Source organism: Pinus tabuliformis, chromosome 4_2 (assembly GCF_031772625.1).
Source record: "Pinus tabuliformis cultivar Carrire ecotype Pingquan chromosome 4_2, CPIR1, whole genome shotgun sequence".
Classification (NCBI taxonomy): domain Eukaryota; kingdom Viridiplantae; phylum Streptophyta; class Pinopsida; order Pinales; family Pinaceae; genus Pinus; species Pinus tabuliformis.
In genome coordinates this window covers 376,490,985-376,518,634 of record NC_142304.1, presented here as the reverse complement: position 1 = coordinate 376,518,634, position 27,650 = coordinate 376,490,985, and the positions used below count along the sequence as shown (strand labels likewise).

The 27,650-nt window shown below is 39.4% G+C and overlaps 1 protein-coding gene across 3 annotated transcripts in view; it reads right to left on the bottom strand.

The window, feature by feature from the left end:
• The window catches only part of LOC149169504 (S-adenosyl-L-methionine-dependent methyltransferases superfamily protein), a 182,109-nt gene that overhangs the window by 96,418 nt on the left and 58,041 nt on the right, over nucleotides 1-27,650 (bottom strand). For all 3 annotated transcript variants that reach the window (XM_089428717.1, XM_089428718.1, XM_089428719.1), the window contains one exon: nucleotides 13,969-14,047. In XM_089428717.1, the coding sequence (XP_089284843.1) occupies nucleotides 13,969-14,047 (79 nt within the window). The remainder of the gene's footprint in view (nucleotides 1-13,968; nucleotides 14,048-27,650) is intronic.

Below are 27,650 nucleotides of genomic sequence, written 5' to 3'. Positions count from 1 at the left end.
GCCTCCTGACCCTACTCCTCCTCCTCCTGCTTTGCCTCCTAACCCTGCTCCTCCTCCTCTACCTTTGGCTCTCCCTCCCCTACAACTGCTACCTCCTCTGCCTCTAGTGCCTCTAGATCCACATCTAACCAATCAAGGATCGAGTCCATGGCTGGCCTCTCAGTCTCAACCCTCCACGCAGCAGTGATATCAATATTTTCGAATGAGATGGCTTCCACATCAGGAGATCTTTTAAGTTGTCTCACCCACAATCGGAGATTGTAGTAAACGTAGACCATGTCATTTAGGCGTTGGGACTCCAATCTGTATTAGGGTCATAGATTGTAAATTAGTACTTAGAAAATTTAAATATTAAAAATAATAAAATGAATTCAAAAATTTAATTTGAAATTTTTTTACTTGTTGCGCTTTTTGCTGTGTATTTTGTCAAATACACTCCAGTTGCGCTCACACCTAGAGGAACTGCATGTTTGGCTGAGCACTCGAATGGCAAGCTTTTGGAGATGGGGTACTCTGCCACCATAGCTTGTCCACCAAGCATCTACAAGTTAAAAGAAAAATGAGAAACATAAAAAAAAAAAAGTTAAAACATTGAAATTCTAAACTTGAAGCAAATTATGAAGAGACAATGAATTATGAAATTTGAAAGTTGAAACAAACTGAAGCTTACCTGGCATTTTGGTCATCCTATTCTTAATAGCCATGGTAAAACCAAATGTGCCACTTGTCATCCTATATATCTCTATTTCTTTAAAAATTTCTTCACGTTCTTGCTCAAATGCCACCATCCTCTCAACACAAGTGAGGAATCCATCCATCACCTCAACATCAAATCTGAAACCACAAGAGTAAGAAAATGCGAGGTTGAGGTAGATACCTACAGCATGAATGGGGCGATGGAAGGTATTGTTCCATCGCTCATCAATCAATCTCGATATGATCTGTTGTTTCTCTAACCTCTCGTCTCCCTTATCTTCATAATAGGCATGAATGGCTTCTTTGGCCCTATCCATGGCCTCATACAAGTAGCCCATTGTGGGCTTGTCTCAATCAACCAACCGAAGAACCCTTACCAAAGGTTCTGAAATGGTACACACCTCCTCTACTCCTACACAAAAGCTCTGATCATATGAAACTAATATGCATATGCCCTCTCCCTCTGGTTTGCCGCTAACAAATAAAGCATGCCAATCTTGTGAAAGAAACATGCTCTTCACATCCCACATAGAATTCAATGGAAACTAATGAGATATGAAAGTAGTGGCAAATCGTGTAATGGCAGGACACACCAACTCTTTGTTGTTGGTGAATCTTCTCATCAAGCTAAGCACAAACGCATGATTATATATAAATTTTGTTATGCTCTTGAATGATTCAACAATATCCCTCACAAGAGGATCTTACCTATATCCTCCAACATCAAGTCAATACAATGAGTAGCACAAGGTGTACAAAACAAGTTAGAAATCAGGATACCTCTCCATAAGCAACCTGCCAGCAGCAACATAATTTGCAACATTGTCCGTTATGACTTGGAGAACATTTTGCGGACCTACTTCCTGAATGAAGATGTCCAACAGCTCACATAATAAATGTGCATCTTTAATGTGTGCAGATGAATCAACAGATTTCATAAACATTGTCCCCTTAGGACAACCAACCAAGAAGTTAAGAAGGGTCCTACCCTTCTAGTCAGTGCAACCATCTAACATGACTGTGCATCCAGTGTGTTCCCATGATGCCCTAAACTCCTCCAATCTAGCAGTGCAATCAACCTTTTCATCTTGAAGAAGAGGACCTCTCAACTCTGCAAAGGTAGGGGCTTTGTACATTGAGCCAATGACAGCAACAACATCAAACATAGGTTGGTAGAATGGGTTGGCCTTAGCAATGTTGAAAGGAACATCACTCCATAGAAGACACTTACTGACCAACCTATCAGCTTTTGCCTTTTCCTTTTTTTTAAGTGTCAATTTGATGTCAGGTTGTGCACCAAGTGTGGTTCTAGGAACAAAAAAAGATGAGAAAGTTGAGGGGTTGGGACATGTGGGTGTGGAATGTGATGTTGAAGAACAACTCTCACTTCCCCCCACTCTTGAGGCCTCTACAAGTTGGCTTTTTACCATTGCCTTGGTGTCTTTTCCCTCCTCTTTATCCATCAATGATTTAATGGCCTGTCGGATGATTTCTAGAGTTGGATTTGGGAAAAGTTCTATATTTTGCCTTGGAATTTGCCCCAGATGGAATTTTAATTTGTTGACACCCCCTGACATATGCTTGCCACACAACTTGCAAGTCAAATACATTTATTGACCCCCCCAGATTCGGGTATAAGATCAGGTTCACCATATTCCCACATAGGGTCCAAATTCCTCGGCATTTTGTTTGAAACTTTGAACTTGAATTTGAACCTAGGGCACACAAAAAAATTGAAAAAAATTAAAAATTGCCCATCACATAAGAAGCAAACACAAATGTAATTGTTGATTTTAAATTTTAAATGCCTCTTCTCACTCACTTGAACACACTCAAATTCACTAAACAAGGGTTTGAATTTTTTATTCTTGAAAGTTGAAACATGTAAACAATCTAAACATTTTGAAGTTTTGATTCAATCTAGATTCTAAACAATGTTTTGATTCAAATTTCTAAGCAAAAATAAGCTAAAAACAAACTAATAGAAAGATTTAAGAAGCCATTTGTGTAACAAAGACTGAGAGAGAAATTAAAATACATACCTGGCAGCAGCAAATCGACACCTTGAATCTCTCACGTTGAGCAATGGACAAATCTCCAAATCCACACCACAAAACTAGTAAATATCCTCCTCTTAGGTAATGGCAAACACCTCTCTCCACAGGGACGAATGGCAGAAAGAAGAGTGAAAAAAGAGTGATTTTTCAGCCTTTTCCCTCACTTATCCGCAGCCTGGGCGAGCTTCGCGATTTTTTCAACTGACTCCTGATTTAATTGCGACTTTTTCGTTTTCGAAAAAAATTGCCAAAAAGTTGACCGATAAAATCGGCTTAGCCCTTAAAATTAGACTTTGTCGATTTTATCGCGATTTTTTCCACACTAGAAAGAACAATATAATCATCAATGCAACGGAACATAAAGGAACAATAGAAGAAAAGCATTCACACATGGAGACACCAGAATTGGCCTAAGACCAAGGCAAAACCCCACAGGGGGGAAAACCCTTTCAAATTATTCTTCTTATTAGATTGTCATTGAATGTTTCAGTAAAGAGAGTAAAATGATCCATATCTTCAACCACAAAACTATCCAGCAAAATCAACTAAACAACATCCAAGAGATGAACCCAGCAATGTTAATAATCAAAACCCTGATTCAGAAGCTTGCGGTCAACTATGATCAACTGTCAAAATCAAACCCTAGGTTCCAACTGCATGGAGAGAGAGATGTCCATGCAGCTGAAACCCTCCAACCTCACTCATAGGCTTGTGTGCAACAGAAAATATCTTGTAGCATCCCTGTCGCTGAGAACCAAAAACCATAATCACATGTGTGAGCTTCGGACCTGTGCAAACTAACCTCAGACCTGTGCGAGCCAAACCAAAGAAAGAAGAATGGTGATGATGATCAAATGAGGGTCACTTGACTTGTATTTATAGCCATCCATGGGTGTCCAATTTCTTTTTGGGCCGACCTATCCTTTTGTGCACATATGGGTTTCCATGATAAAAATATATTTTTCTTCAACCAAATTAAATTCTTCCAAGGGCTAGGAGGGGTCTTCCATGATGAGGAAGATTATCCAAAGGAGGGACTTTGTCCCTGAGCTGCCAAAAAATTAACATAAGGAAGGGTTTGCAACAGTGTTTTAGGGTTGACGTGTGCCCTAACCAGGTCTTTCAGAACTCAAAAAAATTGCACAAATGCCAAGGACAAGTGGAGCAGTAAACAAGGTATTTTTATCCTATTGTAGATGTGTTGCTAGCGAATGAGTTTTCCTAGTTTGGACAGATTCTATTGGGTATCTTAAGGATGTTGGAGGGCAGCAAGTAGGTGCCCAAAGTAGCCCTATTCAGTGCAGGGAAGGACACTTGGATTACTAGCAAAGGCAGATTTGAAGGATGCTCAGGATTGATCTTTGAAGGAAAAAAGGAGGTCAAAGGGAGCAGTTTGACTAGCCCAAGTTCATTGTTAAAGGACGTTTGACAGTGATAAGTGGAAGCCCTCCTACCCTAAGTTTCTCTTCATTGGAGCAACGCAAGAAGACAATAATAGGAAGAAGTCCCCAAGGAGCTGAGGAGAAACTAGTGGGCAAGAAGACCCTATAAGTTGGATTCATTGACGGACTAATGAGCAACTAGAGGGCAAATTGGTGAGCTGTGTTCAGTGACCTAAAGGACCAAGACCATTGATTGAGGCGATGTTGCAGATTGGGAGCAGAAGGACCAACAAGTGTGTTCAGTTCCCAGGGTATGACCAAGGCAACGGTGAGGAGCTCTACATCACCTAGAAGGTCAATGTATCTTGTTCACGGCAGTTTGATTGTCATAGTTGTTGACAACAAGACCTAGTTTGTATTATTGTATCAGTGGATGTATGAGAGCCATTATCTCCGGTACAAGAGCCCTAGACAGTTGTAATAGAGATTTTTAATATAACGAAGTTGGGTTGTTAAAAATTGTAAACAATTGTATATTTTGTGCACGTGTTGATTTACTGTTGTTTATATTTCGTTGTGAAAAGTAGTTTGTTGTGGTATTTGGATTGGTAATGTTAGAGATTCTAAGATCCTAACCTAGATTCCAGTGTCGTGGAAAAACAATAGTTTCTCACGGCAAAAGGAAAGCTTGGTAGATATAAGGTTTATTTTTCTTTTGCCTATTTAGAAGTAGTCTCTAGAACTTAGTACTTTGTCTTTATTATGGCTTATTTTGTAAACATTATATGATAGTTTAAGTTTGAACTTTGAACCTACCTTTGAACTATTGATTGAATCTTACAACTCTTTGGTAATGAATATGATGCTCTATTTCATTTTGTGGTTGATGTTATCTGTTACAATTTGTTGATGACAAATTTTATATGTTGAAACTTGAAGGTTGATGTTGTGGTTGATGATTGATAATTTTATAACAATGTTATAGGTTATGAGTTATAACTACTAGATGATTGATGTTATATGTGTACTAAATGGTTGATGCTTTAATGATCATCATTAATCTAGTAGTTAAATCTATGTTTTCATGTTTCTACAATTGATTCAACATTCTACATGTTTTTTTGAATATATATGCATCAAAATATATTAAAATGTGTATTATATAAAAACCAAAACGCTTCACTCTCGAAAGCTTCCGGAAAATTGTGATTCTCGCTCCAACTCTCACTCCCTACTCCCTACAACCTTGTCCAAAGGCTTGATCCTCGTAGTCATTGCTCTTGCTCACCTCATTTTGGGGATCATAATAAATATTACATATTATACATGGGTGTCCAAGAGTCAATCAAATCCAGTTCTTCCACCATTCCAACCTCAAGCATTGTGAAAACAATTAGAAAGAAGTAACTCATATTAGATACTAAATGTTTGAATAAATTGCTATTTAGTTGCCTTTTAATATAAATTATGAATATAATATCTTTACAAAATGCATGCAAGTATACGACATTTTTTATTGTGGTTTTCAACACAGCTGGAAAAATCTATAGAACGTATTGATAGGGAATGTCTTTTATCATAATCATCATGAAGAAGAAATGAGGAAGAAAAGTTGTTATCAAGATAGGTATTCCTCTCATAGACCCTCCATGAACCTTATGGACTTCAACCCTATCGACTCTAAACTAACAAATAGCTCGCACACATATCATGGTGGGTAATGAGAAAATATTACATAAACAATTATACTTGTGGAAATTAATCACTTCAACACTCCCCTTAATGGTCACATCATTGAACATTCCTATGTGTTTATCTAAATCTCTCAAAATTATCCTTTCCCCATGCATTGGTAAGGGTGGTCGTTGTCTACTCTATGTAGGATGATACCTCAAAAAAAAAAAAATCTCCACGATTTCCTCTCAAATCTTGTCACAATATACCTCATATTTTTGCATGCACACGGAATATGGTATTGTTCATAATCTTAAACACACTCTGATTGTCATAATCAAATATAGTGGAATGATCCTCCTCATAATGCAAGTTCTCGGGCACTCTTTGCAACCAAACTACTTAACAAGTGGCATCCATTACTAAACTCAATATATGATAATCCAACCAAATGTTGCTTCTTGATTCTCTCAAAAAATGCACCTAATCCCAAAATGAAAAGGTGTCTCAAGGTAGATTCCCTGTCATCCTAAGAACTTACCCAATCAATATTTCAATACCCTATCAACTAAATGTCACCATTGTTCCTATACATTAATCAATGGTTCCCTTCAAATATGTTGCAATCCTCTTCACAACCTACCAATATGTGGTGTTAAGTGAAGACATGTACCTTGCCACCATACCACTAAATCGGTCAAGTATGTTGTTGCTTAAATATATCAAACTTCCAACCAGCTATCTATATAAGTTTTATTTGTTGGCTTGAAGTACCCTCCGTTGATAACGTCAAGCTAATTTCCATGAGTGTTTAATAAGACTTGCAATTTATCATTTGAAACCTCTATAGCAGCTCACTTACATCTTTCTTTGTGAAACAAAAATGTTGCCTTCATTCTACCACACATCTAAACCCATGAAATAATAGATTAGGCCCAAGTATATCATATAATATATACTTCAAATATTTTCCTACATTTTGTTCTATTTTTGTCTTCACAACCTCCTATGATGATCAAGTCATCCACATAGACAACAAGCATAACCACACCATCTTCATTTATCTTCACATACAATTTGGAATCTGATGTACTCCATTTGAATCTAGCTAGTAAGATATTCCTCGATCTTCATGTATCCAGACCAAGGGGGCTTACTTCCATGTAGTTACTAGCCTTGAGGGAGGGTTTTAAACCTTAAAAAAATAATGATCCAAGAAAACCTAGTTCTAAAGTGGCAAACAAACTTGTGCAATGCCACTAGCCAAAAAATCTTTTTGGATAAGTTGTTGAATAGAGTGCAGGAGGTTCACACCTTTGATACCATGTTGAAATTCACAAATGTTAGCAAGAGAATCAAACCAAACCAAAACCAACCCAAGTTCTACAATGAAGGAAGAGATAAACAACACTAGGACAACCAAGAGAGGCATAGCCCTAAAGAGAGAAATAAACCCTAGCACAGGTGCACTAGAGAGAGAAACAACCCAAGCATAAGATAGATCAAATCAAGAACACAATGCAATGCTTTGTGGTGTCCTAAGACTAAATCACGTGTATAAGAATTAATGAATGATCAAAATTGTGTCAAAATACACATAAAAGTCATGTATTTATACACAACATTAAAAGGTAGGGATATTTTCCCAAGAGGGATTATTGAGCCTACATTGAGTTGACAAGTCGACCTTAAGAAAACCTCGAAATATAATATAGAATGAAGTTTACACCCTTAATTTTAACAACCTCATAATTACTATTATAACTAATAATATTATTTATGTTCATTACAAGCATCATGGGATAAATGTTATGCTACATAATACTAGTGAAAATTCCGAAACCCGGAATCCTACTGCAGCAACTAATAATATTTCTTCTATTTGTTAAATTAATTAAACAAACTATTTGCAGTTTCCTATAGCAAATATTGAAATATATATGTTGCAACCTTCACAAAACAAATATTGCGGAAAATAAATGCTGGAAAATTAGAGAAATTCTAGCACACACATAAAAATATTGACACAGTTGTATTTGGACAATTGTCCCCCCTAAAAAGCCAACTTGGTAAAACTAGTGCAGCAGATGAGGGTTTCTTTATTAATTCTTCAGCAGAAATTCAAGTACAAGAATTTGGACATCAGAACAGAGGAAAAATACTGAGAGAAATTTAGTGACAAATTTCTCACTCTCCATAGTGACTCCCTGACCTTGAGATGAACCCTCTGTCCATACGCTAGGTTTCTGCATCACCCTCTGCACAGTAACTACGCAAAGCTCTAGTGGACTGCATCTCTCCTCCTCCTGTCTCTTCCGGAACTCGTTCTGCACTTCCCGGATCACTGTTGATACCCTCTCTCTCTCCCCTGCAACTCACCCTCTGGCTCTATCTCCTCTGTTGAACTTCAACCACTGAGAAAATCGATCTGCCTAGGCAACTGAGTAGCTGCTAGTGTGTGTTCTCCAAGCCCCATCAAGTTTCTTCTTATAATCTCTCGTTGAGACATCAACGGCCAAGATTAAAACATAATCGATGGCTAAGATTAACTAGAACTCGATCCATGTCTTCTTCTAGAAGATTCTCACCATGACTTAATTAATACCCTTTAATTAATCATATTTCCTAAGTTTAGACTTAGGAAACATTAAAAAATGATTAATTATTTTAATTAAGTCATCTCTAGGTGGAATTTCTAGAAACGATTTCTGGGTTTTGGAGATCTCATGTATTCTAGCCTCTCCACAAAATTTCAAGGCTAGAACACATCTGATGCTACAAAAACTAACACTCCCTCTTAGCGAGGAATGTGTTCTAGCGTTGCAACCCACTGAAGCAACACCCTATCTCTGCACCACCTCCTGTCACGTTGTTGATATTTGGCTACTCTGCCCATCAACCACTGCACAACCCTGATATGCGTTGCATTTGTGTTGCTGCTAACCCTATTGTACTGATACCAACTACTGCAACTCCCTCTCATCTGTTGCTGCTGCAACTGAGAATCCATTTGTTTCTGCTACTGAAATGGGTTCTCCACCATACCCATTTGTTCCCTGAACTGGATGAACTTAGCTCTCCCTAGAGCTTTCGTGAGTATGTTTGCTACCTAATCTCCTGTGGGAACATACTGCAGCTGGACTACCCCACGCTGAACGCAATCTCTAATGAAATGACATCTAATATCAATGTGCTTTGACCTATCATGAAATACTAGATTCTCAGAGAGTTTTATGCAACTCTAATTATCACAGTAAACACTGGTCGCTCCCATCTTCTTCCTGAACAAACTCACGAGTAGCTTCCTAAGCCATATAGCTTCACACGTAGCTGTGTTGGCTGCCATATATTCAACTTTTGTTGAGCTCAGTGCTACTGACTTCTGCTTCTTGCTGCACCAAGAGACCATCCCTGATCCAACACTGAAGCAGTACCCGGAGGTACTTTTCCTGTCCACTGAACTACCTGCCCAATCTGCATCTGTGAATCCGCATAATCTGATGTCATCTCCTCGAGTGTATTTCAACCCAAATCCAACTGTTCCATGCACATATCTAAGAATGTGTCTAGTTGCTGCCCAATGTACCCTTTTCGGTTCTACCATGAACTGAGTAAGGGTATTGACAACGAAACAAATGTTTGGCCTAGTTTTAACTAGATACATGAATGACCCAATGAGTTGTCTATACAAGGTGGGGTCGACTTCCTTGTCCCCTAATGCATCTATCTTCTTCCAATTGGTGATCATGGGTGTCGTCATGGGTCGGCAATCCTGCATTCTGAACCTCTTCAGAATATCTGTAGCATATCTCCCTTGCCCAAGGAAGATCTCCCCATTCTTCTGCCATACTTCCAATCCTAGAAAATAGTGCATCAACCCCATATCCTTCATGTCGAATTCTGCTTCAAGGTTCCTTTTGCAGTCCTTTATGAGCCTTGATGATCCTGTCAGAAACAGGTCATCTACATACAAAACCAGAATGAGAGGCTCATTCTCCACCATCAAATAGTAGAGATTGGGATCTGCATCACTCTTGATGAATCCCAACTGCTGCAAATAATTGTCAATCCGACCATACCACACCTTGGGTGCCTGTTTGAGCCCATATAGGGCTTTCTTCAACCTGCATACATGAGTGTGCTTCTCATGAGTTTCGAAGCCTTTAGGCTGCTCTATATACACCTCTTCTTCTATCACCCCGTTCAAGAATGTTGTCTTGACGTCCATCTAGTGAATCTCCCATCCTAACTACGTTGTTAGGGATATAACGGATCTGATAGAGGTATATCTGGCAACTGGGGCGAAGGTCTCCTCATAGTCTATCCCTTCCTTCTGTGAATACCCCTTTGCCATGAATCTAGCCTTGTACTTCTCTATACTGCCATCTGCACCGTACTTGATCATATAGATCCATCTGGAACCTACAAGTGATCTGCCTTATGGTCTAGGCACTACCTCCCAAACATCATTTGTCATGATAGAACTGTATTCTTCTACAATGGCATCCACCCACACCTGATGTTGTGCGGCTTCCTGAAAGCTAGAGGGTTTTGTAACCTGAGCTACCAAAGCTTGATATCTATCAGGCTGTCTACGTTGTCTCTTGTCTGTCCTAGGAGCTCCGACAAACTCCTCTGCGTCCCTCAAGGTTTGACGCACTTCCCTACTGGCTCTACCACTAGTGGTAGGAGGTTCAATCAGTTCCTCCTCCTGTTCTTGTTGCTCCATCTGCTGAGAAATCCCTGGATCTCCTACCCCTGAGGAGATATTGGTACTAGTCACCGTACTCAATCCCTGTGACTGTTCTCCTGCTTGTCCCACTTGTTCTCCCTACAGCTGGACTAACGGAACATCAGCTGACCGATCACCTGCAAGGATTTCTTGAGATCTTCTAAAAGCTCTATCTTCCATGAACTTTACATCTCGCCTCACTACAATCTTCCTGCTGCTAGGAATGTAGATCTTGTATGCCTTTGAGGTCTCGCTATACCCTACGAGGAACCCCTTCTCTGCAGTCTGATCCAATTTACTGCGCTTTTCATCTAGTATGTGACAATAAGCCACACTCCCGAATATCCTCAAATGACTTACTTCGGGCTTCTTTCCTGTGAAGACCCCCTCTGGCATTTTCTTCCCCAATGCTCTATGAGGTGTTCTGTTTTGAATGTACACCGTTGTGTTGCATGCCTCTGCCCATAAAAATCTAGGCAAATCCTAGTCATACATCATAGCCTTTGTAGCCCCAACTATTGTTTTGTTCTTTCGCTCCGCTACTCCATTTTGTTGAGGATTATATGGAGTTGTCCATTCTCTTTTGATGCCTTCCTTTGCGCAGAAGTCTGTGAAGTCTTTATCTGTGTATTCTCCACCATTATCTAAACGTAGCACCTTGATCTTTTTCCCTGTCACGTTCTCTATGAGAGCCTTGAACTCTCTGAACCGATCAAAGACCTCATCTTTGGTCTTTAAGAAATAGATCCAAGTCTTCCTAGAATGATCATCAATAAAGGTGATGAAATATTCGCCACCACTAAGAGCTCTAGTGGACATAGGAACAAATATTTGAGTGTATCAATCCCAACATGCCATTTTCTTTGTTGTCACTTCTAGGAAATGTTGCCTTTGCGTACTTCCCAAGTACGCATCCTCTACACACATCATCGTGCTCTGTGCTGAGAACTGGAACTCCTGTTACAATTTCTCTGAGCATCCTAAGTGCTCCATGGTGTAAATGTCCCATCCTCCTATGCCATAGTTCGTTCAGCTCCTTCCCATTGCTATTATCACTGCCTATCAGTGCCATTGGAGAATCAAGCTACAACCTGTATAACCTATTGCTTCGAGCTCCAATCTGTCTCACCTTCTTCTAGCTAGAGTGTTTGACATACACTTTCTTCCCCACGAAGTGTACATCATACCCCTTGTCCTGCAACTGGGACACTGAAATTAGGTTCATACCCAATCCTGGCACATGCAGTACATTAGTAGCGCTAGTGTTGGTTCCTATTTCTGTTTGAAATTCTATGGTGCCTCTCCCTATCGGAGTACATTTAATTCTGTTACCCATAGTGATCTGGAAATCCATCTGCTCCTCCCAATAGCTAGAGAAATATTCTCTAACTCCTATCATATGAGTTGAAGCTCCACTATCAATATACCAGACACCAAATGATGTTGAACCTAACAAGCACGCGAACTCATCCTCCAACCTAGAAGATAATTCTGAGGCTTCCTGACAGTTGATTTTGTCCATGATTTTTTGTGTTATTTCTCCTTTCCTTCCTGACGTTATTTTGTACCAGCAAATTGCTGCAAAATAACTGTGTCCTAGCTGAAGATCTGCTCTACAAGGAAAATATTGTTGCTCCCTTTGTCTCTGGTAATCTTTGATCTAGAAAATTTATTCTTTGTCAACTTTCTTAGAGAAATAATTTTTTCCCCAAAAGAAACAACCTTCCTAGCCAAAGCAACTTCACTACCTCTGAGGGTTTCGAACTGTTGCCTACGCAAAGCTTCTAAATTCCTTTTCCCTTCTGCCATTGAGTTCTCCAATTTCCAAGCTAACCTCTGATACCATGTGAAAATTCTAAAACCCGGAATCCTACTGCAGCAACTGATAATATTTCTTCTATTTGTTAAATTAATTAAACAAACTATTTGCAGTTTCCTATGGCAAATATTGAAATATATACGCTGCAGCCTTCACAAAACAAATACTGCGGAAAATAAATGTTGGAAAATTAGAGAAATTCTAGCACACACATAAAAATATTGACACAGTTATTTTTGGACAATTGTCCCCAGAAAAACCCAACTTGGGAAAATCGGTGCAGCAGATGAGGGTTTCTTTATTAATTCTTCAGCAAAAATTCAAGTACAAGAATTCGGACATCAGAACAGAGGAAAAATACTGAGAGAAATTTAGTGACAAATTTCTCACTCTCCACAGCGACTCCCTGACCCCGAGATGAACCCTCTGTCCATACGCTGGGTTTTTGCGTCACCCTCTGCGCAATAACTGCACAGAGCTCTAGTGGACTGCGTCTCTCCTCCTCCTGTCTCTTCCGGAACTCGTTCTGCACTTCCCAGATCATTGTTGATACCCTCTCTCTCTCCCCTGCAACTCACCCTCTGGCTCTATCTCCTCTGTTGAACTTCAGCCACTGAGACATCAACGAGCTTCTTCTTATAAACTCTCATTGAGACATCAACGACCAAGATTAAAACATAATCGATGGCTAAGGTTAACTAGAACTCGATCCATGTCTTCTTCTAGAAGATTCTCACCGTGACTTAATTAATACCCTTGAATTAATCATATTTCCTAAGTTTAGACTTAAGAAACATTAAAAAATGATTAATTATTTTAATTAAGTCGTCTCTTGGTGGAATTTCCAGCAATGATTTCTGGGTTTTGGAGATCTCATGTATTCTAGCCTCTCCACAAAATTTCAAGGCTAGAACAAATTCGATGCTACAAAAACTAACACTCACATATTTCAATCTACTAAAACACTTAAGGGAATAGTTAGCAACATCACTACAATCCTTTCAACTATAATAAATTATGTGACCAACAAACACCCTGATAAAAAAAATCTTTCATAATCATACAAGCTTAATTCTTTGATTAGCATCATTGTAAATGCTTTGATCATTTTCCAATATCACACTATTACTTATTCTTTCTGTAAAACATATAATGTGATATAGTACCCTTAGCATTTCAAAATTTCCTTTACTTAGAAAACTGAGGGATGTCTCGTAAATTCAAGGTATAGCTCATGAGCTCAAATAAGATGGCTTAGTGACATTGCAAGAACATGCAATGCCTCTCCAAGTAGATATTTCTCTTTATTTATGATATTCTTAGATGTCAATATGGTAAGAAACATGCAATGCTTAGATTCAATAAACATCTTAAGGAGGTTAACCCTCCATGCCAAAAACTCTACAAATTATCTCAACATTCATTCACTAGCTTCTCATTGAAAATCTAATAGCAGGAAAAGCAACAATCATTATAAACACATTGTCCAAAAAATACGATTGATAAGACACATTGGCATATTACAGCGAATAGAACAAATGTAATTATTTCCAAACATGGGAAAGTACATTTACGAAAGATATAAAAAAACATAAATGATCCTCTTACCACGTCCATGTAATAACCGTCTTATTGGGTCCATTGAACCTCCTAGACATAGTGCCACTGGAAAATCCTTCTTACAATCCTGTAAAAGTAAAGGCAAGTGAAAATATATAAAATACAATCTAGGAAAATTGCTTCAAACATTTAACTCACCCTAATGTTAAAGCAAACAAACAAAAAATTCTGAAAAATTAAAAATAGCGTTGCCTCAACCATAGCAGAGCCACAATATAGCTTATATTTTGTAGTATAATAAATATATAAGTTTATTTTGTTTATGAAAACACGACTGAGGTTCCACATTTCATAAATGTGAAATGAGAGTCGTAATTGCCAAAAGAAAGTAAAGAGAAATATACATAATGGTTTACTCTTCTAAAATCATCATTTAGAATTAGGATTGCCTAAAGTTGGCACTTCATCTACAAGCACATTGCAAATTGTCCTATTGCATAGTTTTTGTCATAGTTCCAAGGAAGCGGAAGTACCATTTTTTTTCAACAGGATTGGATCATCTATCAGCAGTTTATGTGTCATTGTAAACCCATTCTACAAGTTATGTAATGTAAATGATGCTAGTAAGACCATGAATATATGTAACAAACTAGGAAAGCCTATTATTTTCATGATAATTTCATCCTAGGAGGCTTTTCATCTCACTGACTCATCTGTGTTTCTAAACACGGATGGTCGGCAAAGATTTTCCCTGCAACCTCACCCCAAAGCTAGGGTGGAATTCTTCGTCAAAGTCTTAGGTGAGTCCTAGCGTTCTAGTCGAGTCTTATGTAAAAGTGATTTGGCAATAATTTAAGCTAGTTGGCTAAATTATTTTATTACAAATCACTTGATCTACTAGATCATGTTGTGTCGCAGATTGGGTATGTAATTTGAGGGTCTAAGCCGAACGGGTATTCCCCCTTTGAGGGTTGAATTGTAAAAAATCTTATGTAAAAAATATTTTAATGCATGGTCCCTCATACTTAGACACCATGGTTAAAATATTAGAGGGTGGAAAAAATATTAAATCCCCTCAAGTGTCAATTAATTAAATTTTCTAGCAAAATTAAATTAAAATCCTAAGCCAAAAATTTAATTAATTAGAATCAAAATTAAATTCATAGAAAAAATAAATTCTCCAAGTGGAAAAATTCGTGGATGTTAAAAGAATTAATTTTTGGAGGTCCTCCACCAAAGGAATATTGGATATTTCAAGAAAAATTGGACCCTTGGACCTTGGTGGTTAAGTCAAAGTCAATTTTTTGAAGAAATTAGCTCGAAATAATCAATTTTGAGCTAATAAAAATGGAATTAAACGAGAAATTCGAAAATTCCTCAAAAATAAAAATTCAATGGCTAAGATTAAAAGATGATCACTTATTTTTAGACGGCTGAGATTATTTTAACAAGGATCCAGCAAACTAGCCGTTAATTTTACACATGGAGGATTTATCTATAAATTAGAGAGTCATTTGAGTCTCTGACTCTCTAGCCATCTAATTTCTGACTAAGAAATCGTTGCTGAAGAATCAATGTAACACTATTGTCCCGCTAGGAACTTTTATTTCTATCATAATAAAGACTTTGGGGTGCAATTCAAGGTGTTCCATGTTCATTGATTTGTGGTATGTACTAACTACGGGCTTTCCTATGTTGTGTTGGTAATGATAAGATTTGTTTTTCATTAGATGGAGATAAAGTCATTATATTGATAGTTTTGGGTTAATCTTAGATGATTTGATTCACCATATGATTAATGGATTTTCTTGAGATAAATACATAGTGTTTGCAGGTACTTTAGTCCTTGGTCTCCAAGTTCACAAACTGTGGCCAGGGACCAACTTTGCTTGGATCCTGAATATTTATGTGGTTGATTTAAACTTCGCTAAGGCTATAATGTGCATTGGGTTTCTAAAGTATTTTTAGACATTTATCAAAGAAAAAATTCCATAAAAAAAAATTCTCAAAAATTATTTTAAAACCCTTGTATATTTGTAAAATAATTTTGTAGATTATTTTGTAAATTATTTTTACTCATTGGGATTTGGGATTTTTAATTTTTTTGGGATTTTGTATATATTTGGGGTTTTGGGTGTTTAAAATTTTATTTGTGCAGAAAAGCTTCAACGGTTCAACCTAGATCTGAAGAAATTCAACAATTTCAAGGCTCCTAGATGTGGATCTAGGCCTAGGAAGGCAAGATCCACCGCTATCTTCCCCTTCAAATTCAATGTCCAAGCTAAAAGGAGAAACTGCTAACCCTATTATGGGATTTTACAGTGAAAATCTAGAGATTTGAAGTGAAGCGGGTTTTAGAGAATTTTTTGAGCATCATAGCCCTAGCCATAAGGCTTCCAACCTTTGTCGTCGGCCTTTCTTGGCTGCTTTACCCTACCGCAGGCCTTTTCATGGCCCTTTTTCCCTTCGTTTGCCCTCCTCCAAGCTTCCTGTGACCTCCTCTCTCTTCTGCCCTAGGCCGCAAGCCTGTCCTCGCCTTTTCTTCCCATCTGTTGTTTCTTTTCCTCCCTGCTCTCCTCCATAGCCTCTTTCCCTGCCTTCCTTCCTCATCCCCTCATGCCAGGCCTTACCTAGCCTTCTAACCCTCTCCGCACCCTTTCCCCTTACATTTTCTTCCCTTATTCCTCCTTTCTTCCCTACCTTCTCCTTATCCTCCTCTGCTTTTTCTCCTACCCCCTCACAGCAACCTTTATCTTCCTCATCTAAGGTTGTCGTAGCCTTCTTAACCTCTGTCGTGAGCCCTCCTGGCTTGGTCGTGGGCATCACTGCCCTCATAACCATCTCCTCTGCCTCCGTCCTCGTCCTCTTCTACTTCGTTGTCCCTTATTCCCATTTGGTAGCCCTCCTTACCATCTGTCGTGGCCTCTAGGACCTCCCTTCTCTCAACGCAAGCTAGCTTTAGCCTCCTCTCATCACTGTGTTGGCCTCATTGAGCCCACTTAGCCCTCATCATTATCTCAGCTGCCTCAATTAATCTCTGTGGGCCTCATTGGAATTATGGGCTACTCCTTCGATGGTTTTTGCAGAGACAGTGGAATTATTTTGTGTCTACAAGTAGTCTAACATTGGCGAAATTTCAGACAAGAGACTAGGCTTCTACAAGCCCAAAGGGCTCACTGGTTTGCATCCTCCAACCCTTGATCTCCTCTAAGGTTACTCGGGCACGGGAGCGAAAATAGGGAGCGGGAGCGACATTTTCAGAAGCTCCCGGTTTAGAAGCAATTTTTTATATAATATATTTTTTTTTATTTTTTTTCTTTTGATGCATATATGTCAACAAAAGCATGTAGAATGATGAATTAGATATAAAAAACATAAAAAACATAGATTGAACCATAATACAACAATCATCTAGATGTTATAATCTTCATCAACCACAACCACAAGTTAGTAACATAGTAACATACAACATATTGAGTCTCGTGATTAATCAATCTTAAAGTTTCAATCTTTCAAAATTCAATATATAACATTTATCATCATTGATCACCAAAGTTGTACTTGTAAGCTAAGTGTAACCATTACAACAAATAATATCTAACATGAAATAAAATGTTATAAAATGAAATGAAATGAAACAACTTTCAACTTTCATGAAGCATCATATTCATAATTCATTACCAATGAGTTATAATTGTCAACTTCAAACTTAAATTGTCATATATTGTGTACAAAAAATATCATAATAAATATGAAAGAGTCAACAGTTATAAAAACTACTAGAAACTAGAAAAGACAAGTAAATCTATTATCTATTGCTAATGCTTGGGCCTCTTGCTGCCACAAGAAATGTCTAATTTTTTAGTCTTGTTGGAAAATCAGGATCTTTGTCATTAATATCACCCTCTAAGCATTAATATCCAAAGGTATCTTTGTCATTACCTCTGGATCTGTATAGGGATCTTTGTCATTAATATCACCCTCTAAGCATTAACATAAGATAGAAAAAACATAGCATGTCAAGTCAAGATTTTGTTTGAGTGATGGGTACATTTTTAGTAGGGTCATGATAGAGGAGTTCGACAACCAATGTCACTAACATCAAGGTACATAGAGGGATTGGTGCTCTTGATTAAATACAAGTTCCATACCCTAATACATGACAAAATCCAATGGAAACATTGCAATCCCCCCAATCCTGAAATCTTGAAAAACTGATAAGTCTGCTAGATTTTGAATGAGATCTAAAATTCTACTTTCTCCATATGAAATCCAATGAGGTCGGAACCACTCTCAAACATCCGGAGTCATTTCATGGTAATGTTAAAAATTTAAGTAAAAGTAACATTCTCCTTAATCGCATATCAATACCAAGGCCATAGGCTTGATCATTAGGTTGCCCCACTCAAAAATTATCTTTGAAAAGAAGTTGCATTTGGAATGTTACTGCAAAAAAAAAAATCGCAAAAAAGACTAAGGAGCTCCCCTAGTCGCTCCCTAAAAACCAGGGAGTGTTTTTTTTAAGGGGAGCGTGCTCCCGAAACCGCTCCCCCGCGCTCTCGACTAGCTCCCGAGCAAAGTGAGAATTGGGAGCAGTTTCACGGGGGAGGCGCTCCCCCACAACCCTGATCTCCTCAATGTTTGCTCACAGCTGTCTAAAACATTCATATGCAGTGGTAAAAAACTCATCAAGTTGGCATAAAATCTATTGGTAAGCTTCTTAATAAATGAAAGGTATTCACTGATAGTAAAAGTTTAATGACTATCACATTTTTCTGAAGGCATTCTTAGGTCTGAATTCACTAAACAATGGCATCTTAAAAGACATTTTAATCACACATGCTCCTACATTGAGTTTTCATTTGGTTAGCTTGTTTCATGAAAAGGTCGACTCTCATAAGCGTCTAATTATTTTGAGGTCTGATGTACTAAGGTCTGAAAGCCTTTGAGCTAAAATATTCTCTTAAAAATTCAATTATACAAGTTACAGTGGCTAAGGCATGACAGTGAACTGATCTGAAACATTATTCTGGCAATTTCATAATAACCACCATTGCACTCTTGCATGAGCTTGTCTTGTTGGGTCTCTCATTGTTTGGCATCTCATTATTTTAGAGGACTGTTATGGTCATTTTCTGCTGCCGTTTATAACTCATTAATTGCATCCCTATATCTGTAAGTGTTCACCGCTTACATTTATATGAAGTGCTTTCCTATAAACCAAGGGAAATAAAAAAAATTAGCACTGATTTGTTTACTGCTGTCCCAAAATAATCGTGGTTCATTCAAAATCATTGAAATACAAGTGGCATACAAAAGGCTCATTGTTGTTTGTCATGGTTATATTGGAATGAGTTACTATTGGTTTGACATCCTAACACGTGTTGCAAGCTGCCAAAAGCTTCAAGTTTCTGCATTGAGAACACTCTCTAAAAGGCACCCAGCAATTCTAAAGATCCAAGGCATTGGTGTTTCTTGCATTTATTACATATTGCTGAATGGTCTCTATTATTCTAGCATCTTGTCGCTTTGGATCTAAGCTGCTATTTGTGTTTAAAATTGATTATCTAAGCAATATTGTCATTGACATTGTCTCTAGAAGATCTTTGAATAAGTGCTCTAATCATTCATGGTTTATGATTCTAGGTGCTTACCTATTGTGAAAACTGTTAAGTTATGGTATGTTCTATGCTTATAACAGTTTACTTCTTTTTCTTATTATATTCCACAGATTAGCAATCACATGTACATAAAGTAAAGTGCAAATAGAACATTAAACAATCAACAGAAAACAAGCCAAGACAAGAGACACAAGATGTGGCGGCTAGCCAGGGACAAACCCCACAATGTGTCGGGAAACCCTTTGATCAAATCTTCTTTTATCTTCAATAATTCAGCAGAGAGAAATAGTACAATAAATCTGATTTATATCAGCAGTAGCAAACCCTAAATCAGTAGCATCAGCATTAGCAGCTTCATCATCAAACTAGGGCAGACGATATCTCACAAACCGACCGTCGGATCGGCTTGATTCCACCACCAAAAGTTGCAGCTTCCAGAGGAGGTTCAGATGAACCTACAACGCAGTTCAGATGAGGAGATCTTCTAGTCCACGTAGGTCAAACTTTACTTCTGCAGTTGCAGCTTCATTTTCAGCAGCTTCTGGCTTCAAACTAGGGCAATCGATATCTTGCAAACCGTCTGTCGAATTGACTTGATTCCACCACCAAAAGTTGCGGCTTTCAGAGGAGGTTCAGATGAACCTACAGCGCAGTTCAGATGAGGAGATCTTCTAGTCCACGCAGGTCAATCTTTACTTCTGCAGTTGCAGCTTCAGTTTCAGTAGCTTTCGGCTTCAAACTAGGGCAATCGATATCTTGCAAACCGTCCGTCGGATTGACTTGATTCCACCACCAAAATTTGCAGCTTTCAGAGGAGGTTCAGATGAACCTACAGTGCAATTCAGATGAGGAGATCTTCTAGTTCACGCAGGTCAATCTTTACTTCTACAGTTGCAGCTTCAGTTTCAACAGCTTTCGGCTTCACATGTGTGAGGGAGAGACCCTTTTCTGCGCAGTAGAGAAGAGACTCTTTTCTGCGCAGTAGAGAGAGAGAGAGATGTGATGAGATGAGTAAGTGCAAATGAGGAAATGTCCTCTTGTATTTATACACAACGTTGGTGTCTGAATAGATGCGACTGTTGGGCTTCTGAGCCTACATGAGTTGTAGGTCGGCTTGATAATAATTCCATAATCAAAATAAATTCATATCTCCATGAATACTTATCGGAATCGGATGATCTTTATATCAATCCTACACCTCTCAACGAGAGGAATCTAATAAAAATATTATCAGCCATGAATAAGATGACCCACATGAAGTTTTGCCCTAGTTGCCAATTTTAACACTCCCTCTCAACTAGGGAGAACTTCATCTGCAATCTATCTATCGGTCGTTACTATTCATCCATCAAATGCACTGCCCTGTACAGCCTGACCCTTGCCCTGCTTTGCTCTATTCTGCCTGTTCTGCTTTGTCTTGTTTTGCCCTGTACTGATCTATACGGCTCTGCTCTGTTATGCGTTGCTCTTCTTTGTTCTGTTCTACTCTTCTTTTGTCCGAATTATGAAGAAGAAAAAATGATCGAGGATGTATCATACTGACTCAAAGTCAGTCTCAGAGTATGTACCACTGGTCCTAGACCAGTCTCAACCAACCTGAAGTCAGCGTCATAGTGAGTACAACTCCACTGGTCCTAGACCAGTGTCATTCTCCACTGACTCAAAGTCAATCTCAGAGTGCGTACCACTGGTCCCAGACCAGTCTCAACTGACCCGAAGTCAGCTTCACAGTAAGTACCACTCCTACCACTGGTCCCAGACCAGTATCGCAGTCTCAAAGAGTGTACCACTAGTCCCAGACCAGTCTCAACCGACCTAAAGTCAGTGTCATAGTATGTACCACTCTCACTGGTCCCAGACTAGTACTGCACTGACACGAAGTCAATCTCAGAGTATGTACCACTGGTCCCAAACCAGTCTCAACCGACCCGAAATTAGTGTCATAGTATGGTACAACTCCTACCACTGGTCCCAGACCAGTATCATTGATCCCAGATCAATGGAGGTCATCCTAGAGTAGGGAGTACGGTAGATACAACGATGCGTCCTTCGGTACTAATATCGTCTCTAACTTTATTTCCCTACTCATTGATCAAATGAGAGGTACTTCCCATGAGTCCCAGACTACATGGGTAGGATGCCTCGACAGGAGAAGTAATCAATCCTATCCTCACAGGAGAACACATCAATCCTGCTACAATCGCCATGGAGAACACATCAATCCAGGCCGCCATGGAGAACACATCAATCCTGCTACAATCGCCATGGACTCTGGAGAACACATCAATCTAGGCCTCACAGGAGAACACATCAATCTAGGCCTCACAGGAGAACACATCAATCCTGCTACAATCCACCATGGAGAACACATCAATCCAGGCCTCACAGGAGAACTAATCATCTTGCTACACAGGACAGTGAATCATCCTGTTCCACAAGAGAGGGAATCATCTCGTCCCACAAGAGAGTGAATCATCTTGTTCCAGTGTGCACCACTAGGGGAGGGTGAGTCACCCTATGGTCATATGTTGTGCCAGTAAGAGTTGCAAACCCTCAAAGCTCCCAGAGCTCAATTTATGCAACATGCAGGACCCTTGTACAAGGGTTTCTTGACGACTCCAAGTCGTTTGGGAAAATCACAGATTAAATCTTTCCTCGGGGCTTTGACAAGGTGTATCGACCTGTACATCATCTTAATGCAATGAAGCCTCCTTGCTCATCGACTTACCGTATCCTAGATGATGTCTATCTGCTGGAGCAATCGACGAAATACGGGATTCCTCAATAATCGAATCCCACCTCTAGTTGTTACAGAGAATCACAGTGGTATCCAATGTAAATCCAAACAGCTCACTGAAGAGCTTTCGCAACCAAACTGCCTCACAGGAGGCCATGCTAGCAGCAATATATTCTGCTTCGGCGGTGCTCAAAGCCACCGACTTCTGCTTCCTGCTCATCCAGGATATTGAAGCAGATCCCAAGGTGAAACAACACCCGGAAGTGCTCTTACAATCCACCACACTGCCTGCCCAATCAGCATCAGTATATCCAAGTAGTCTCACATCTCAGGCAGTGTATCTTAACCCATTAGTAATTGTGCCACGAAGATATCTCAGAAGATTCTTGGCATCAATCCAGTGTATGTGGTGGGGTTCAACCATATGTTGACTCAACGTGTTGACTGCGAAGCATATATCTGGACAGGAGTTCACTAAGAACATTAATGCTCCGACGAGTTGCCGATACTCGGTGGCATTTCGTAAAACAGGTCCAGCAGCACTACCGCTTAACTTCTTGAAGTCAAGCTCCATTGGGGTAGTTACAGGCTTGCAGTCCACCATACCAAATCTTTCCAATATCTTCACCACATATTTTCCTTGAGATAGGAAAGTTTCCCCTGGCTTCTGCCACACTTCAAGTCCTAGGAAATAGTGCATCAGTCCTAGGTCCTTCATTTCAAATTCAAAAGCCAACTCCCTCTTACATTTGAGGATGAGAGGGTCTGCACCTGTTAGAAAGAGGTCATCCACATACAACACCAGTATGAGAGGTTTATCATCTTCAACCTTAAAGTAAAGGTTAGGATCGGCTTCACTCCTAGTGAATCCCAGCTTCATCAAATAGCTGTCGATCCTCTCATACTATGCTCGGAGTGCTTGATTCAGTCCATAGAGAGCCTTCTTCAACCTGCATACATGAGATTTTCAATCATAAATCTCAAATCCTTCGGGTTGCTCCACATAGACCTCTTCTTTGATCGAATCGTGCAAGAACGAGGTATTGACATCCAACTGACGTAGGTTCCATCCTTGTGAAGCCACAAGGGCTATGATCAAGCAGATGGTCGTATATTTGGCAACAGGTGCAAATATCACATCATAGTCTATACCTTCCTTCTCAGAGAAACCACGAGCAACAAAACGAGCCTTATACTATTCCGTACTTCCATCTGCTGCAACTTCATCTTGTAAAGCCATTTTGAAGTAACAATTGTCTTGTCCTGGGGTCTGGGAACTACTTCCTAGACATCATTCTCCATAATAGACTCATATTCTTCGGTCATAGCATCCTTCCATACTTGATGCTTGACGGCATCTGAGAATGATGAAGGCTCATTTTGTATGATCATGCTCATGATGGTCAGGTATCCCTGATACCTATTAGGTTTCTTACTTTCATGAAAGGTTCCTTGGGGTGTAGCATGTCCTTCAGCATCATCAAGTATCCCCCTAAGCCATCAAGGCCTCTTCCTAGAAGAGGAAGGCTCAGGTGGATAAATATGATCCATGGGTTCCTCCACATCAGGCATTGTTACATCATCTACCCATAGAGACAGCTTCCATAATCGTACGGTTCTTCCTTTCTGCCACACCATTCTGCTCAGGAGTATGTGGTGTAGTAGTCTCCCTCTTAATGCCAGCCTCAGATATGCCTGAGTGAACCAACTGTAACATATCGGAGGTCTTGCTTTGGCTTCAGGGGAATGGTCCCCTTTCGAGCTTTTCTTCGGCACATCCTGAACATACACCTTTTTCTACTCAGAATTCGGGCATCCCTGTTACCATATGTCTTACATCGGGTAGATCTTTGTAATGAAGGTGGGCAAACCTCCAATGCCAAAGTTCGGACTGAAGAGATGTGTCATAAGACATGACACCTACCTGACTTTCATCAACCTAATATAATGAATCAACACAAAACCGAAGCGTAAAGGCATCTTTAACATTATTTTTCGATACACGTACCTTGCCATCACTGAAGGTTACCTTATAGCCTTTGTCTTCCATTGCCGAGATGGACACCAGGTTCTTTTAGAGTTCAGGTGCATTTAATACATTATGGAATTTCTAGCCTTCTTGAATGGTTGTCCTCTTCCTTGATTTCCAACATTCCTTTTACCTTTGCTATTGAATTTTCCATCCCTTCGATTACCATGAGAGGGATTTTGATCATCGTCACGGTGAGAGTCCTTTCTATCAGGGCATTCCCTTGCATAGTGACCTGCTTTATCACAAATGTAACATCGTCCTTTTCTTCCACCCTTAGGTCCAGCCTTCCTTTAGGCAAGGGCATTTCTTGCTCTTCTACCCTTGTTTCTTCTTGAATGCATCTAGCCATTAATTCCTCGAAACCAGGAATTACATTATTGTTCAGAAAAGTAGTCCTGAACACATACCATTCGGATGGTAATCCTCTGATAGTCATGAGTGCCATTTCCCTATCAGTAATAGTCTCCCCAATAGACAGGAAATCGTTCTTGATCTCGGTGATTCTTAAGAAGTATGCTTGCATACTCCCATCTTTACCCTTCTTGATTTCCCTCAGCTTATTTCTAAGAAACAAAACTTGATTTGCATCATTAACTTTAAATAAACTCACCAGTCTATCATAGATTTCCTTGGAGGTGTCTAGTTCAGAGATGTAGGCCACCAAGCGCTTGTCGATAGAGTCCCGGATGATCTTCTTCACTTTAATTTCTCCATTCTTCCATTTGTTCCTGGTAGCAGGAGGTGCATTTGATGAAGGCTCAACAATATTGCCTCTCACATGATCCAACACTCCTTGATCCTCAAGGGTTAGATCGATAGACATCTTACATCCGTGATAGTCAACTTTCTCACGGAGCTTGTCTTCGACAAGAAAGAGTGTTGAGGACCTCATCGTTCTTTTAGGATAGCCTTACCAGTCTTCTCTTCGGTGATTGCTCTTGCTCTTGCTCGGGCTTCACCTTAGCTCTGATCCCATGTTAAGTTATGGTATGTTCTATGCTTATAATAGTTTACTTATTTTTCTTATTATATTCCACAGATTAGCAATCACATGTACATAAAGTAAAGTGCAGATAGAACATTAAACGATCGACAAAAAACAAGCCAAGACAAGAGACACAAGATGTGGCGGCTAGCCAGGGACAAACCCCACAATGTGTGGGGAAACCCTTTGATCAAATCTTCTTTTATCTTCAATAATTCAGCAGAGAGAAATAGTACAATAAATCCGATTTATATCAGCAGTAGCAAACCCTAGATCAGCATCATTAGCATTAGCAGCTTCATCATCAAACTAGGGCAAACGATACCTCACAAACCAACCGTCGGATCGGCTTGATTCCACCACTAAAGTTTGCAGCTTCCAGAGAAGGTTTAGATGAACCTACAACGCAGTTCAAATGAGGAGATCTTCTAGTCCACGTAGGTCAAACTTTACTTCTGCAGTTGCAACTTCATTTTCAGCAGCTTCCGGCTTCAAACTAGGGCAGTTGATATCTTGCAAACTGTCTGTCGAATTGACTTGATTCCACCACCAAAAGTTGCGGCTTTCAAAGGAGGTTCAGATGAACCTACAGTGCAGTTCAGATGAGGAGATCTTCTAGTCCACATAGGTCAATCTTTACTTCTGCAGTTGCAGCTTCAGTTTCAGCAGCTTCCGGCTTCAAACTAGGGCAGTCGATATCTTGCAAACCGTCCGTCGGATTGACTTGATTCCACCACCAAAAGTTGCGGCTTTCAGAGGAGGTTCAGATGAACCTACAGCGCAGTTCAGATGAGGAGATCTTCTAGTCCACGCAGGTCAATCTTTACTTCTACAGTTGCAGCTTCAGTTTCAGCAGCTTCCGACTTCACATGTGTGAGGGAGAGACCCTTTTCTGCGCAGTAGAGAAGAGACTCTTTTCTGCGCAGTAGAGAGAGAGAGATGTGATGAGATGAGTGAGTGCAAATGAGGAAATGTCCTCTTGTATTTATACACAACGTTGGTGTTTGAATAGATGCGACTGTTGGGATTCTGAGCCTACATGAGTTGTAGGTCGGCTTGATAATAATTCCATAATCAAAATAAATTCATATCTCCATGAATACTTATCGGAATCGGATGATCTTTATATCAATCCTACACCTCTCAACGATAGGAATCTAATAAAAATATTATCAGCCATGAATAAGATGACCCGCATGAAGTTTTGCCCTAGTTGCCAATTTTAACAAAAACTCTATATTAGTGAATCATTGTGAAACGCACAAGGAAAACACAATATTAGTCACTTCCACAATGTAAATACTAGGAATAAGTACCAACAAAATATAGAGCTACGAAAACACTTGTGCACTTTATGTTCCAATGATTTTTTTATGAGCAATAAGTGACTATTATGACAGCAGTAAGTAAATTAGCTTAGATGCCAAATTTAAAGTGCAAATACTTGCCCAATATCATAAAGAGAGACCCAATTACTAAATTAACCTTGCCAACTCAAGAACTTGGATGTATTAGTCTTTCAAAAATGAAATTTACCATTGTTATATCAGATTTGTTATGCAGAGATGGCAATCATTAAAACTCTTAGATTCATGCCAAATATGATTGCCCAACTTATGCAATGTATTCCTTCATATGCCAAGCAACTTATGAATGATTTTTAGGGTCAATTTAGGATGTTTTTATCACTGTTTTGAGTTGATTCACTTGATGAAGTAAACGAGTGAGGAAACAAGGGTTAAGAGATCAAACCCTTTGGCCCTAGGCCATAAAGTCTACTCGCCCAACTTGTGCAACATTTTGTCTAATGACTTGATACCTGAAAATACAAACTTTGGACCAATTTTCTCTGCAAAACACACCAACAATCAGTCTAGAAAAATTTCAAAGATGAACATATGTCAGATTAGGGCCAAAAGAGGGCAAGAGAGAGGCCAAAATGAAGGGAAAAGGCCTCAACGGGCCTGCGGCTAGGACAAAAGGCTTAATAGGCTGTCAAGCGAGGAGGTAACTCCTCAAATGAATTGTGTTTATTCATTAAGATTGCTCATGGTTATATACATGAGGGAGTGACTCTTGGGCTTCACCTCCCGATGGCTCTTTATTTTCCATTATTTACTATTTACATTATTTACAAGTGTTCACCCAATCCCAATGATTAGGTGTCAACATTCCCCCCTTAATCTGAAGGGATGTTGGTGAGTCCAAGCATCGTTCTGAATATTTCAAGCTTTTCTCTTCCAAGCACTTTGGTGAAGATGTCTGCAATCTGCTCATTAGTGGAACAATGGCGTAGATGGATTGTCTTGGCCTCAACATGATGTCGAATCAGATGGTATTTTGTATTGATGTGCT